At 49.2% G+C, this 14335-nt stretch overlaps 1 protein-coding gene across 7 annotated transcripts in view; it reads right to left on the bottom strand.

The window, feature by feature from the left end:
- SPICE1 (spindle and centriole associated protein 1) overlaps positions 1-14335 on the bottom strand; it is a 591766-nt gene that overhangs the window by 517014 nt on the left and 60417 nt on the right. For 6 of the 7 annotated variants that reach the window (XR_013599733.1, XM_078656677.1, XM_078656679.1 and 3 more), the window contains exon 2: positions 13966-14066. The exons of the other annotated variant lie outside the window; for it this stretch is intronic. Coding sequence is in view for 5 of the 6 variants with exons in the window: in XM_078656677.1 (XP_078512803.1) it covers positions 13966-14064 (99 nt within the window). In the remaining variant the exon portion in view is untranslated. The remainder of the gene's footprint in view (positions 1-13965; positions 14067-14335) is intronic. 7 annotated transcript variants of the gene reach the window in all.

The following is a 14335-nucleotide window of genomic DNA, read 5'->3' as shown; positions in this document are numbered from 1 at the left end:
CCTATTTTGCATTTGGTCTCCAGCTACGGCCTAGCCTGTGCTGGCCTGAATGAAGCATAAACGTGGTGTGAACACTGCTCCCACAGCACATACAATGGCTGGTAGTGGAGAAGTGTTTTCTTCCCCTGACAGACGTCCAGTTGGGGTGGGCCTAGGAACTTTATTAACTTCAAAGGGACCTGCCTGACCACAAGCACATACTAGGTGACCAATGGAAAGCCACTAGCCTTTGTCCACATAGTCAGGCGAATACAAAAAGAACAATTGATGGACACTGTGCCATTCCAGTTTGGACCCAGCCATTTGCAAATCAGTCTTGACCCTGCACCCAAAGACCGGGTGTGAGTGTCTGAAAAGTTTCAGCACGCCGTCCATCATCTCCTTGTGTTTGGTTTGTTTGCTCTAATTTGGCGGGGTATGCCCAGACATGGGTCCCATGCTCACTTTGCCACTGGATTCAAGCTAGCCTGGCTGAAGAGGGGCATTACCCCCAAACCGGTCCCAGGATGCTTTTTTTTCAGTTCAGGGAAGGCCTGGCTTGGCAGTTCGGGCTTGACTGTTCCCACGAGGCACAGGGTCAATACTGATTTGCATATAGCTGGGTCTGAACTGAGGTGGCGAATTGAGATAAAGAACAATGATTTATTTTTATTTTTTTTGGTTTTTGAAGACCTTTATTATGCAGAAGGGTTACATCATACAAAATACCTGTATTGGCCCACAGGGGCCAGCTGAGCAGAGAACAAGCATGTAAACCGCCAACTGGATGACACAGCCATTTAGCCGGCAACCCGGGGGTCCGGCGGCAATTCTAATGTACATGCGTATGCAGTCATCTGGTATCTAGCCACATAAACAATAGATCTTGTGATTTTGTCTTTTTTGTCAGAAGTGGCTATACAGTTTTTACCCAGCATCAGTGCCGCGATAGCAATCTCCCATGTCCCCACAGATAATCCAAGAGACAGTTGCAGTGAGCCGATAGTGGGGGGGGGGGGATCAGTGTTAGGTGTTTCACCAAGTCTGTATCCGTAATGCTGTTCGTGAATAGGCAAGGTGTATGTTAGTATAGCTCACTGAGGCATAATAGCAAGCGAGTGTGTGCGGCGGTGTTGGTCCGCAGCCATTTCGATCAAGGCTCAGATGGCTAGCAATGTGATGTCTGCGTTCCATCCTAGTGTCGGTGCTGGGAGGTTGCAAAGGACGTGGCAGTGTTTGGTAAACCACGAAGCGTGTCCTCGGCTAGCGTGCGCAAGTTTGAGTGCAGATCTGCACCTCTCGCGGCGTGTAAGTAACGTCGTGTCTCTGCAGAGTGTGGATAGCGTGTGGTCAATAAGGTATCGCTTCCTGATTGTGACGTGTTGCATCTAGCGTCCTCGGTTGGGTGAAGTAATGGGTCTGGTCGGGGAACATGACCAGCGAACAAACTGTCCCCGATGTCTATGCAATAGCGGGGAAAACCTGGGGTAGGAAGGAAGGGGGGGAGAAGGGGGGGGGGGGGGGGAAGTGAGAGAGATCGTCACGGGGTCTCATATTTGGCAGCAATAACGGGGTGGGACGTGGCAGGGCATCTTGCATTATGAAGCGTGAAATGGGGGGGGGGGGGTTGTCTTTCCCGGACTGGGGCTGGCAGACGCTGCCTGTGGGGAGCGGTCGGAGTGCAAGCTAGCTCATCATGAGGCTGCGGCGCCATCTATCGACACGACGGCCGTCCTCCTGTAGGGAGGGAGGGGGGAGGCATCTCCCTGTCAGCATGTACAGTCGGCTCAGGCAGTCCGGGGCGGAGGCAGTGGTGGGTGTGCAGCGCTGTATAGGTGTTCGGCGTGAGTCTGAGATTGTCGGGTGGCTGTGTTCAGTGGTGTAGGTCGTGCGGTCTAAAGAGGTGTGGGGGTGGGGGAGAGGGTGACAGAGTCGTATTCGCTCCCGGGGGCGAGTGGTGTTGTCAGGGCAATGAGGTCTGGCACCTCAAGTGATCCCCCGTTCCTGGCAGGTGCGCTGGAATGCTTTGAGGAGGTCATCCCAGAGCTGGGCGATGGGGAACTTCCGAAGTCCCGCCGTTTCCTCTCGGAGGAGCACCGTGCTCTCCGCCCGCGCCCAGTTGGTAAAGGAGGCGCGCCAGTGCCGAGGGTGGGGGGGGGGGGGGGGTCGCAGCCTTCCAATGTTTGGTAAGCAGGCGTTTGGCCGTTATAAGCCCCATGTCCCAAAAGCGCGTCCGCACTTTGTGTAGCTTCGTGCGTTTATACAGCCCCAAAATGCACGCTTCCCACGTGCGCAGTAGCTGCTCGCCAGTGCTGCGTGTAAGTAGCGTCATGACCTCGTCCCAGTACGTGTGAATGTCGGGGCGGTGCCACAGCATGTGCAGAAGGTCTGCTCCATTCAGAGAGCAGCGCGGACAAGCAGCATCAGTAGTTGTAAAGTATCTATTTATCTTGTCGGGTGTAAGATAAGCGCGCTGCAAGATGTAGAATTGAATAATTTTGAAGCGGGGGTTGCGTGGGATGTATGTCGGTCCGGCTAAGATCATCGCCCATTCTTTATCAGTCCAGGCCGTTCCCCTATCTGTCGCCCACTTATCCCATAGCGACAACGTGGGTGGCTGCGAGTGCATCAGTAGGGCCTGCGCCAGCCAATGGATTACGTGTGAGCCGTTCCCCATAACATGCAGATATTGCATAAAATTGTGCATCGGCAATTCTTCGGTCATGTCGCCCCAGGATGCAGTGAGTGTATGTATGAGAGTCACGTGTAACAGGAACTGGCCAGCTGGGAGTTCTGTGCTAGCGGCCAGTTCCGCAAAAGTGAGTAATCTTCGTCGGTGTATAAGTCTCCCAGAGTGTCCACCCCTGCCTGTGTCCAGCTAGCTGATCGGGTCACAGTCATTGCGTCCGCTGGTCCCGAAGTGCCCAGGATGGATAGTACTGGAGCGTATGGCCCGGGTGAGTCGCAGGCATCGCAGGAAGCATCTGCGTGCCACAGCCAGGTGCAGCTGTGTGGGGCAGGGGGTTCGGGTCATCGGGTGGAACAGTCTGTAGATTTGCGTTTGCGTCCAGGCAGCAGTGGTGGAGGCAGTATCTTCGAGGTGCTTGCCGCTGAGCCACCCCGACACCCACTGCATCTACGCCAACAGGTAATATAGCTCCATGTTAGGAACCGCAAGGCCTCCCAACTCTGTAGGCATGTAGAGTTTGGTCAGCGCCACGCGGGGCCGGCCCGAGTTCCAAATGAGGTTACGCAGCATAACCTCCAGGTCTCTAAATATTTTATTCGGCACGTACGTGGGTATGTTGGCGAAGTAGTATAGTAGCCTAGGCAGTACTATCATTTTGGTAAGTGCTATACGGCTCGGTACGTTGAGGGGTAGGGTGTTCCAGAATTTGATCTGCGCCCGAACCGAGGCGATAGCTCTCAGGAGATTCCCCTCCAAGATGTCCATTGGAGTTCGATATATCCGTATCCCCAGGTAGCGGAACGTAGTGGGGTGCCACTGCAATCTACCTCCGCCCAGGCGCACATCGCACTCGGGCGTGTCCGGGCTAAAGGAAAAAGCCCCTGATTTGGACCAATTAACTCGCAACCCTGACATCTCCTCGAAGGTTCGAAAGACGTGGGCTAGGGAGGCAGGGATGTCTGTTATGTCTCGGACGTACAGCAGTAAGTCGTCTGCGTACAGCGAAACAGTGAGTAGACCATCCGTCAGTGGAATCCCCCATTCAGGCCCCTGGCTCCGGAGGATCGCAGCCAGGGGTTCCATGGCCAGGGAGAACAATAGAGGCGACAGGGGGCAGCCCTGTCTGGTGCCTCTCCGTACCCGGATGGCGTCCGAGAGCAGCACGCCCGTGCGGACTCGAACTGTTGGTTTGTCATACAGCAGGCCCACCATGGCTTCATATCCTCCTCCCAGTTGGAACTTTTCCAGCACTGCTCCCAGGTACGGCCACTCAACCGAGTCGAAGGCCTTCTCTAAGTCTAAGATAAGGCATCCTGCTCTGGGCCACTGTTGGGTAGCATACTCCTGTAGTCGGAAAAGGCGGCGGATATTGTGGGAGGTGTGGCGTGTCGGGACAAAGTCGTTCTGGTCTTGGTGCACCAGGCGGGGCACATAGGGGGCCAGTCTCCGGGCTAGTGTGGAGGCCAATATTTTATAGTCCGTGTTTAACAGCGCTAGTGGGCGGTAGGAGCCCATCCGTGTGCAGTCCTTTTCAGGCTTAGGGATGGAGATCAGGGTTGCCTCATTCAGCGTTAAGGGTAAGGCTACATCCTCCGCTGCTGCGGCATACATCCTCAGAAGTTCTGGGATGAGGATATCTGAGCCAGCTTTATAAAATTCGGCCGGGAGCCCATCTGGGCCCGGGGATTTGCCGTTAGATAGGTTGAAGATCGCGTCGCGTATCTCATCAGGTTCAAGCGAGGCTCCCAGTTCGTCTTGTTGTGCAGCAGTCAGCTGTGGCATGTGCAGAGGGGAAAGGTAGTCAACAATGTCCAGACGTGTGCGTGTTAGTCGGGAGCGGTATAGTGTTTCATAGTGATCGGTGAACGCATCATGAATCTGGTGTTGCGAGTACAATAGGCCCTTCCCTTCTACGTGTATTGCTGCCACTGGGGTCGAGCGGGTCTCCTGTGAGATCAGCCAGGCCAGCAGCTTACCAGGTCTGTCACTCAGGTGATGTGTCCTCGTCGCGTGTGCAGCATAGTTGATGTCGCGGAGTCGCTCCAGCAGGCCCGCGTGTTTCGCGCGTGCCTCCTGTAGCGAGTCAGCACTACCGTCCATGGCCTCCCCCTCCCTGTCGAGCAGTTCCGATTCTAGCCTGGTCAGTTCGCTCTCTAGTTGTCGACTCAAGTGGCCCTGTGTCCTCAGGCAGTGGGGGGGCGCGGGCGGTCCCAAGCCATTGATAAAAAGTGTGGGTTGTGGTCTGAGTGCGTGCGGCCCATGCATAATGTGTCAATCGCAAGGGGTAGCAGCTCAGTGGACACCATAAATCTGTCCAAACGGACATGCAAGTCGTGTGCGCCAGAGTAATATGAGTAGACCCGTGCCCCAGGGTTGTGCGACCTCCAAACATCATGCAGGCCCCACTGCTCTGCCCATTCCAGTAGTGCCTTCGTGGCACCACGTGTCGGAGCGCCTATGGGGGGCGGAGAGGAGCGGTCTATTGCAATGTCTAGCGTGCAATTGTAGTCTCCACCTAGTAGCCACGGGGCCGTGTGCCAGGTCGCCAGTGTCGTGGAAAGGCGCGCTAGGAAGTCTCCCTGATCGGTGTTTGGAGCGTACAGTGATACCAGCACTATCTGTTGCCCTTCCAGCCTGCCATGTGTCGCAACGAATCTGCCCTCCAGGTCTATCGTAGTGTCTAACTGTCCAGGGGGTCCCAGGCCGCACCCATATCAATGTGCCATGGGCGTAGGAGGAGTAAGTTGTGGCATAAAGTTGCCCGCGCCATTTGCGGTGTAGTGCTAGGACCTCTGTCTTGTTCAAATGTGTTTCCTGTAGTAGTGCGATGCCTATCTTGTGTCGTTTTAGGTATGAGTAAATCTGGTAACGCCTGGCTGGGGTGTGCTTTCCCCTGACGTTCCAAGTGCATATTCGTATCTCAGCCATAGCTTCAGTTTGTGTAGGCTTCCCCAACCCTCCCATGAGTCAGGCCCTCAAGCAGAGTTTCCCACTGGGGCTTGGGTCCCGCCCCATGTACATAGTTGCTCCAAGGCCTCAGTACAAATTGTGGTGATCTCCAGTGGTGTGGAAGGGTAGGGAAAGGGGGGGGGAACATATAGCCTCAACATGGCAACATAACATGAAATGCCAAAAGGTCGGCTGCACAACATGTCGCCGTCCAAACGCTCAAGTGAGCTCGTAAACTATACAGTTCTAGGGGGTATTGTGTGGTAACGCTATAACAATTAGAGAGTACGATGTAGTCCGTAGGGCTTGCCGCATGAGGCCGTTATTGCCTGGCAGGTGCACGCGCCCTGTCCCACTGTGCGAAGCCAGCGTCGCTCTCAGGCATCAAGTGGAGGGAGCGAGGCTCCCGGAGGGGGATCTGCTTCCCCGGGTGGCCCAGGTGACGTCAACTGGCATGTGTACTGCTACTGTGTAGGTGTCTAGTTCAGGGTAGTGGGCGTTCGGGCTGTGTGTATATAGTAATCACAGTACCTGGCCGAAGTCCAAGGTGATCAGGGTCCAGCAGCACACAACTGTGCAGGCCTCTGCCTGCGAAGGAAGGATCCGTGGAGTACCTGTGTGGTCATGTTTGCACCGGTGCATGAAATCAGGAGGCAGCTCGGATCAGGTCAGCCAAATAGTTCGGCAGTCTGAGGAGTGACATCCGGAAGATCGTCAGTGCGTTGGGAATCCGATAGGCCATAGATAGCCTCTTCATCACTTGGAAGGGGCGCTGGGCTGTCGTTCGGGGCAGGTGACGGAGCCGAGGCATTGCTGATTTCCGTAACGCTGTCAATTCTGATCTCGCCTAGCCTCCTGGCTTCCAGCAAGATCGCATCCCGGTCTCTGTAGTTTAGGACCCGGAGGATGATAGGCCTGGGGTTCGAGCCAGTAGAGAGGGGCTTCGTTGGCACTTGGTGGGCACGTTCTACCACAAAGTGGGGCGACAGCGTGTCTTCTGGCAGCAGTTCACGTAGCCAGTCCTCCACCTTTTGCGTGGGGTCCATCCTTTCCCATTTCTCCGGAATGCCCACCAAGCGTATATTGTTCCTCCTTGCCCGCCCTTCTGCATCCTCCGCGCGGTCTTCCAAAAATTCAACGCGGTTCAGGACGTCTTGTATGTGCCTGTCCGATTGGGTCACCTTCAGTTCCAGAACTGCCATTGTGCCCTCCAGTGTTGTGGTGCGGTCCTGCAGTTTCTTGTGATCAGCCCTGAGGTGGGTCAGGTCTATTGCCACACTGTCTATTCTAGTTTCCAAGGAAGTGCGCGTCTGTTGGAGGGACTCTTCCATCCTTTCCATAGCTGCCAGTACGGAGTCTAGCTTCGACGCCACGTGGTCGGCGTCCATCTTGGATGGTGTCTCCGTTGTCTTCCCCTTCACCGATGTGCTCCCCGTTCCGGTGCGTGTCATCACCCCTCCAGACATAGGGCAAGCGGTGTGCACAAGTAGCGTCAGCAGTAAGGCTTGAGATAAAGAACAATGATGGAGTCAACCCAGATCTGTGACTGGGGGTGAGTGTCTGAAAACTTTCAGCACTCGTGTACATCCTCTCCTTCTGTTTGCCACATAATCAGGCAGCCACTACCCTCTAGTGAGAGAAACGCTACACACAAAACCACTTTTGAATGTCCAGAGAGGAGTGGATTGATCATTACCTTGGCCACATTTCTAGATAGGCTCATAGGCTCTGGATAAAGAGAGAGAAAGATATCCCCTTGCATTTTTAAAGTGAAGGCACAGTGGGTTTGTAGGGAAAACATACTACTGCAAACGTGGGTAGGATTACCCCTTGGGTACTCCTACCTCAATTGGTTAGTCGGTGCCCAGAAGTCATCTAACCCACGATCTGGTGCCAGCCATAAATTATGCATTTCAGGTACTTGACCTGCTCCCTCCCTTACCCAGGACAAAGAAGTAGATTAAATTGGTCCACTGGCAGACCTCCTCCGTAGCTATAGGGACACAAGACGTTGCAAGATGTAGTTCCCTGAAGTACACAGCTGACCAGTGGCAACTGGACCTGGACTGGACCTTGCTGTTGGCCTTTGTTTAATTGTAATTGCTTGTATAGCGCTAGAATTGACCCCCGAATGGGTATCTCTGCGCTTCAGCAGGACTGTGAAGGGGTGGCAGCATATTCCGACAGAATCAGCAGCAACAGAAAAGGAAGATCTTAAGCATTTTCCTGAACTTCAGATGTTAAGAGCACTGTCTTATTGGGAGCGGAAGCTCATTCCAAAGGTGTGGTCCGCAATATGAGAGAGCTCTACCTCCTAATCTGGCCCTTTTTACTTGCGGTACCACCAAAAGGTGTTTAGCACCTGAACGTAGGGATCTGGGGGGAACATAAGGCAGGAATTTTTCAGCGAGGTAGGAAGGGCCCAAATTAACCAGAGCCTTATGGATGATACAGCATGTTTTGAACTTAATCTGTTGACGGATAGGGAGCCAATGCAATTTCACAAGAAGGGGAAGTGAGGGGGTCCGAGGTGGAACATTAAGGACCAACCGTGCTGCCGTGTTCTGCACCACCTGTAGCCTGCTGAGCAAGGCATCATTTGCCGAGCTCAGCAGACCATTGCAGTAGCCCAGGCGACTTAAGACCATCGTCTGGACTAAGATTTTACGGGCAGAGTCGGGGAGTATGGGGAAGACTTGACGTAGCATGTTGATTACATGGAAGCAGGAACCCGCTGTTTAGGTCACTTGTTCTTTCAGACTGAGATCCCGGTCACGGCGGATCCCCAGATTTTTAACTATAAGCTTGGGAGAAGGAATGGAGCCCAAATCTGTTGGCCACCAATCCAGAGTCCATAGGAGGGGCGCCTCTCCAAAAAGCACGATCTCAGTTTTTCCTACATTGCACTGGAGGAAATTATTCCGCATCCAGTGCGATATGGCCCTCATCTCATTAGAGAATGGCAGTTGTACTGAGGATGAAATTGTATTGAATGGAAAGAGGAGCGCAGTATCGTCGGCATATGATATGGTGATAAAACCCATAGGTCCTCATAAGGTTGGCCAAGTGAGTAATATAGATGTTAAAAAGAGTTGGGCTCAAACATGAGCCCTGAGGTACTCCCTTGGTCATATCCACTGGAGCCGTCTGATACAGGCCCAGATTAACAATCTGAGAGCGATCCGACAAGAAACTTTTCATCCAAGATAGGGCTGAGTCTCTTAACCCAACTTCCTCCAATCTTCTGAGCAAGACACTATGGGAAACTGTGTTGAACGCCGTGGATAGGTCCAACAGCACCAGAATCATAGAATGGCCCTTATCTAGGGTCATTCTGATGTTGTCCGTTACTGTATTTGGGCCTTAACCCGGACTCGGAATCAATTAAGCATCCAGTCAGTTCGACATAGTTGGACAGATGGGTATTCACATGTTTCTCCATTATCTTGCTCCAGAATGGAAGAAGGGAGATGGGACAGAGGTTAGAGAGTTCAGTCCACGGAATATTGGATTTCTTGCGGATGGGTCTAACCTGGGCAACCTTCCATTCCCGGGGGACATAACCCTCTGAGAGAGAGAGAGAGAGATTAATAAGAGACTGCACCACGGGGACCAGCTGTTTATCCAACAATTGGATGGTTTTAGCTGGGATATGATCCGCAGGAGATCCAGCTTTTATCCTGTGGATCAGAGTTTCAACCTCTGCTAGGGTGATGGAAGGAAAAACCTCTAGCTTTTGCTGATTCGCCATTTCCAAATGGTCCAAGGCCATAGGAATCTGCGACGTATTGTCAACTGCTGTGATTTGCTCGCCCTGAGAGTTTCTAAGTGCCCTCTCCTGAGGTTGTGGGTTGGTGAGGCACCAGAACAAAGCTTGGAAACCTCTGAAAACATTTCCTCCAGAACTCCTGGAGGACCTGGGGGAAAAGTATATGAATAGTAGTCTCACAGAGTTGAACTGGATTGCATCATTGCCCTGCTCAGTCCCAGCAACTCTGAAAAAACTACTAAGTCCCAATCTGCGTTGGGCCTTAAATAGTCAAAAAGAAATCTCCAAAGCACCAACAGGACCAACCAGCTTTAATTATCTGGACTTCAGTTCCACATTGGCAGCTTCAAACTGTGCAGCGGCCCAATCAGGGAGGTTTGTTCATGTCAAAAAGTGTCAAAGTCCCTTTCAGCCATAAGGACTACGAAACTTTTTCCAAACAGTTTTTCAAACGTAATTTTTATTGGATTTATGAACAAAATAAGAAGAAAATATCTGCAACACAGACAGATCACTGGTTTACAGAAGTCATAAACGCAATGACCATTTTTACATTGCTTAATTCGCACGACCTATGATCAGCCAGTACACAATACACTTTCGACATAGATATAAAGGTTAGCAAACAATCTGAAAGTTTCTCGCCACTTCCCTCATATCTTGCCATACTTCCTCAGGCATCCAAGATTTCTGTACACCTCAGCCTATCTCCCAAAGCTATTCATCAAGTGATGCCACAGTATTTGCTTACCAGTAATGAATGATATTCCTTTTGGCCACCAGTAGGCCCGCTGTCACTAGCATTTTATCTCCGGGTATCTGTCACAATCTGTTTGTACACCCATTATGGAACTTTTAGGGTTTCGAACCACTGAGAAACCCATCACGGTTTGTAGTGTACTGTTAATATGGGCCCAGTATGTATGTAACCTGGGGCAATCCCAGATCATATGTGATAGACAGCCACAAATCAGCTACAGAGGAGAGTAGTAGCTTTTTTCATCCTACGGAGTATATCCAGAGAGTAATATACTTGGTGAAAGTATTTCATTTCTATTAGCTGTAATTTTGCCAAGATCGCCAACACCCTGGCAGCCATCTTAGCCTTCATTCAACATTGTCAATGTCACACAAATCTGAGGTCCACCCGTCTCTCAGGTATATTGGCCACTAGTGATCCGTAGAGTCTGGACACACCCTTCCTCTTTTCAAACACGGAGTTGGATTCTATGAGAGTACAATCTAAAATAGGTTTCAGCATGACATTGTAACCACCCAGGGCATGCCTTAATGGGGGGGTGGTAGGGAGAAAGGTGGGGGCGTCAAAAAATTGTGGCTTGTGTGAAGTACACTCCGCCGTGAGGTTAGCATAGGAATTTGTGAGAGTAGACAATCCTACATCACCTTACTTCAATATACCCATATTATCCACAGCTCTGAACCTCTCTAGTTTTGTCACTGCCAGGATAAACATACCAACTTACAATGGTTTTTCCCTCATTAACTTCTTCCCTCATACTATCCATTAAAGGCTCTTTCCTAACACCCAGTTGGAACCCTTGTAACTGCTGTCAACCAACTTGCAGGTTTCATTCCATACATCTGAGTCAGCAGCCACTGCTCCTCTAGACGCATCAGCTCTAATCAAATGGTCGGATCATCGCTCTCACTGATGAACCAGTCATTGATAGGAGCATCTGGGTCGCCCAGTAATTTAATTGAATGTCCCCCATGCTGACGACCTCCCCTTCCCCCAAAAAGGTGTCTGAACACATTTAACAAATGCAACCCTTGGTGGGGACTAAAGTGTTTATAGAACGTTGGAGTTATTGGCTACAGGTAAATTTGTAGGATATAAAGCATTTGTGGCAATGCGAGCATAAGAGGGCATCTCTGCCCTCTTATTTGTGAGGTGAACGTTTAGTCAAAAAGACTCTTGGCGCTGAAATAACTGATATTTATGTTTATTTCCACTCCCTGAAGTGAATTGCTTGATTGATTTAGCCTTAATACTTCATGATCTTTTGTGAAAAAGTGAAGCCAGACTGGGATTTGGAGCATTTGAAGAAATATTCCATTTTATTATACCAGCTATCTTTTTTGACTACGAGCATCCTGCAGTTGTACACTGTTGAATATGTACAAGGACACTGATAAACTGTTCATGGTAATTGCTTGGCCAACAAGTTTGTATTCAGTTGATTTCCCACATATTTGCCCAATTTCAACTATCGCCGCAATAAAGCCAAGTTGGCTAATGGTGCACCTTTACAAGTTTTGGAAATTTATAAGTGCAAGATCAAGATCTTACTTGCAATCTTAGCTCTGCATTGTAGGAACCTTCACCAAAGTCCTGAATGTAGAGTATTCCGGCCTGCATGCTGGGATGCAGGAGCACTTCAAATCTATATAATTGGACGTTCATTTTTCCAATATAGTCATAAGCTCTATAGTCTATACTATATGCTGGCTAATTTTCTTTTTAATTCTCAGATTTTAACATAAGGCAGCATTGCAGGTCCAGTTTACCATACTGTTACAAAGAGAAACCCTAGGGTCAAAAGGGTAAAGTTGAATAGAGGTTAAATGGTAGCCTGATAGGCAGGAAGCCAAGAGAAGGTAAAAATATGCACTGTTTTGTTAAGGGGCAATAGCTTATATGTCACAGCATGCACTGTACTGAAATTTGAGTTTCCCAATGCTCATGCGGAGAAAATCACTGAACACTTCAAGGTTTTGATACCCTACTTCGTGAAGTTTTTACCAAAGAAATTCAAATTTTCAACTTCATTCGACATTTCAAGCTTATTCTCTGATATTCTGGAGGAGAATTTTGTCAACAATGGCTTCAATTTTTGTGAAGTGCTCTTCCAGTCGCTGGAAGAATGCAGCCATTGTGCCAAATGGCTTGGTGTTGTTCATTTAACTCCTTCATATTGAAACGAGTGTAAATGTTGTAAACTATAACAAAATGGGCCCTGAAAGTCAGGAAAGGTATTTCCCTCAGGGAACCTATGACCTCACAGTAGAGCAAGAAAGGAAACTGCATAGCAGGATGGACAGGTAAGGTTTTCTTCCACTGCGACTGTGTCCTCTCCTTCAAAGGACTTTCGGACAGGAAGATCCAAGGAGAAGAACTAACATTATTATCTCTTTTATACTGATCACTCCAGCCATTCCTGAGGCTTCTGGTCAACGTCAATGGTATAGATGTCGAAGATCGGCACCCTCTCTATGTGTTCAGCAATGAGGACAGCCTACAATGCAGGTTCAAAGCCAAAGTAAAGGTGCACTCTGCACCAAAGACACCAACAGAGTTAAATAAATAAAATGGAAATTTTCTCAGGAGCTATAGGAGGAATGGAACAATGAATTGACGATTTGTTCTCAAGAGGATAAGGAATTATCTTGAGTTTAAAGAACCGTGAAGGATACTCAATTCTTCATACTAAACGAATACCATCATCAGAAACAATTGTTTTGCATTGATGTAAAATTGAAATAGAAAACATTTAAGTTGATGAAGGTATTAACATTTATTTCCCAATTTTCAAATCTTTTTAATTTAGACTGGCATTTTGGAAAAAAAAGAGTTTATGATTTTCAGTAAGCAGGAGTGTGTTCTGCCAGGTGCACTACAGTGATTTCAGCATCACAAACCACCTCAAATTAATTTTTGGGGACCTCTTTACTCTGTAACTGAACTTTGACATTGTATTGTATTATGACAACTGTCTGCGCTTACTAACCATGAAGGGCACTTGTTCACATAGGTAACATGATTCAAGTTCTGAGCAGCTCTACAGGCGATTGTTTTGGTGGGTTATCTTATATGTTCTCAATCCAATTTCTTAAGCTTGCTGCGGCAGAAGTTATCCACCCTGGTACTTATGGCTCAGTGAGAACAGGGAATGGGGCATCAGTCCTTCTTTAAATGATTGCCACATCCAAGATGACCCGCATTATCAGAACCTTTTGTCATCAGTTTTTCCAATGTAGGTGACTATCTGAAACGTGCAGGGTGGACTTTCTTTGATTTCTCTGATAACCAGCACTTTTGGCAGATCTCTTTCTTTTCTGCAGCCCTGCCAGGTAAGGACAGAGTGGTTACTAAAGCGGGTGTGAATATCCTGTATCTATTCTGTCCCATTGCTAGCAAGGTTCCACAACTCCTTTCACACATTATATGCCTGATCCGTTGACAATGAAGGACCTGGCAATTAATTTGTAAATAATATCATATAGTGACATGAATTCTAACAAATGGATACCGGACAGTCAGAGACTAGAGCAACTGTCCTCTGTCTTGTGTTCAAAAATAGAAGTCAGAGTATAATTAATGTTTATTTCCTGAAGTCAATTAATGCAATGGTTGACCAATGAGTATGTATATTATGGGATGCTAAGAACATGGGGCAAGTGGCCATGCTCTCTTAGTTTACAAATGTACATGGAAAGAGCACTACAACAAGGACCAAGGCAAGGCCTTCTATTTAGAGAAAGTATACGAAGGAAGAAGATACCAGAGCTCAACCCAAATTCTCTTAGAAAGTACATGACCCAGATCTCGTTAACTCACGTCCCAGTCCTGCTTTGGTACAGCTTTTCTCTTCTTAAGCTTTGTCCTTTTAGCTCCTCCACGGCAAGCAAAAGAGCGATTCACTCTCACAAATGACATTCCTGGGGTTAAAAAATATTATGACTGTTACTAGACATGGTTAATTTAGATTAATCACACTATACGTTTTTGTAGGTCCCACACATTTCTTAAGTTTGGAAACAACGTTTCTGGAAGGAAGCTTAACACTTTGGATGCGGTATTATTTCCCCCGCGGTGCGGGAGAAATAAACGGCGAGCGGGATTTGGACGGCTCCCGGCCGTCGTGCTCACAAGCCCACTGTAACGCATGACGGCCGGAAGCTGTCATGGGCATACAAGGGGTTAAAAG

The sequence above is a fragment of the Lissotriton helveticus genome, chromosome 8 (assembly GCF_964261635.1).
Source record: "Lissotriton helveticus chromosome 8, aLisHel1.1, whole genome shotgun sequence".
Taxonomy (NCBI): Eukaryota; Metazoa; Chordata; class Amphibia; order Caudata; family Salamandridae; genus Lissotriton; species Lissotriton helveticus.
Note: the sequence above shows the minus strand (reverse complement) of the source record. Positions and strands in the feature narration are given on the sequence as shown.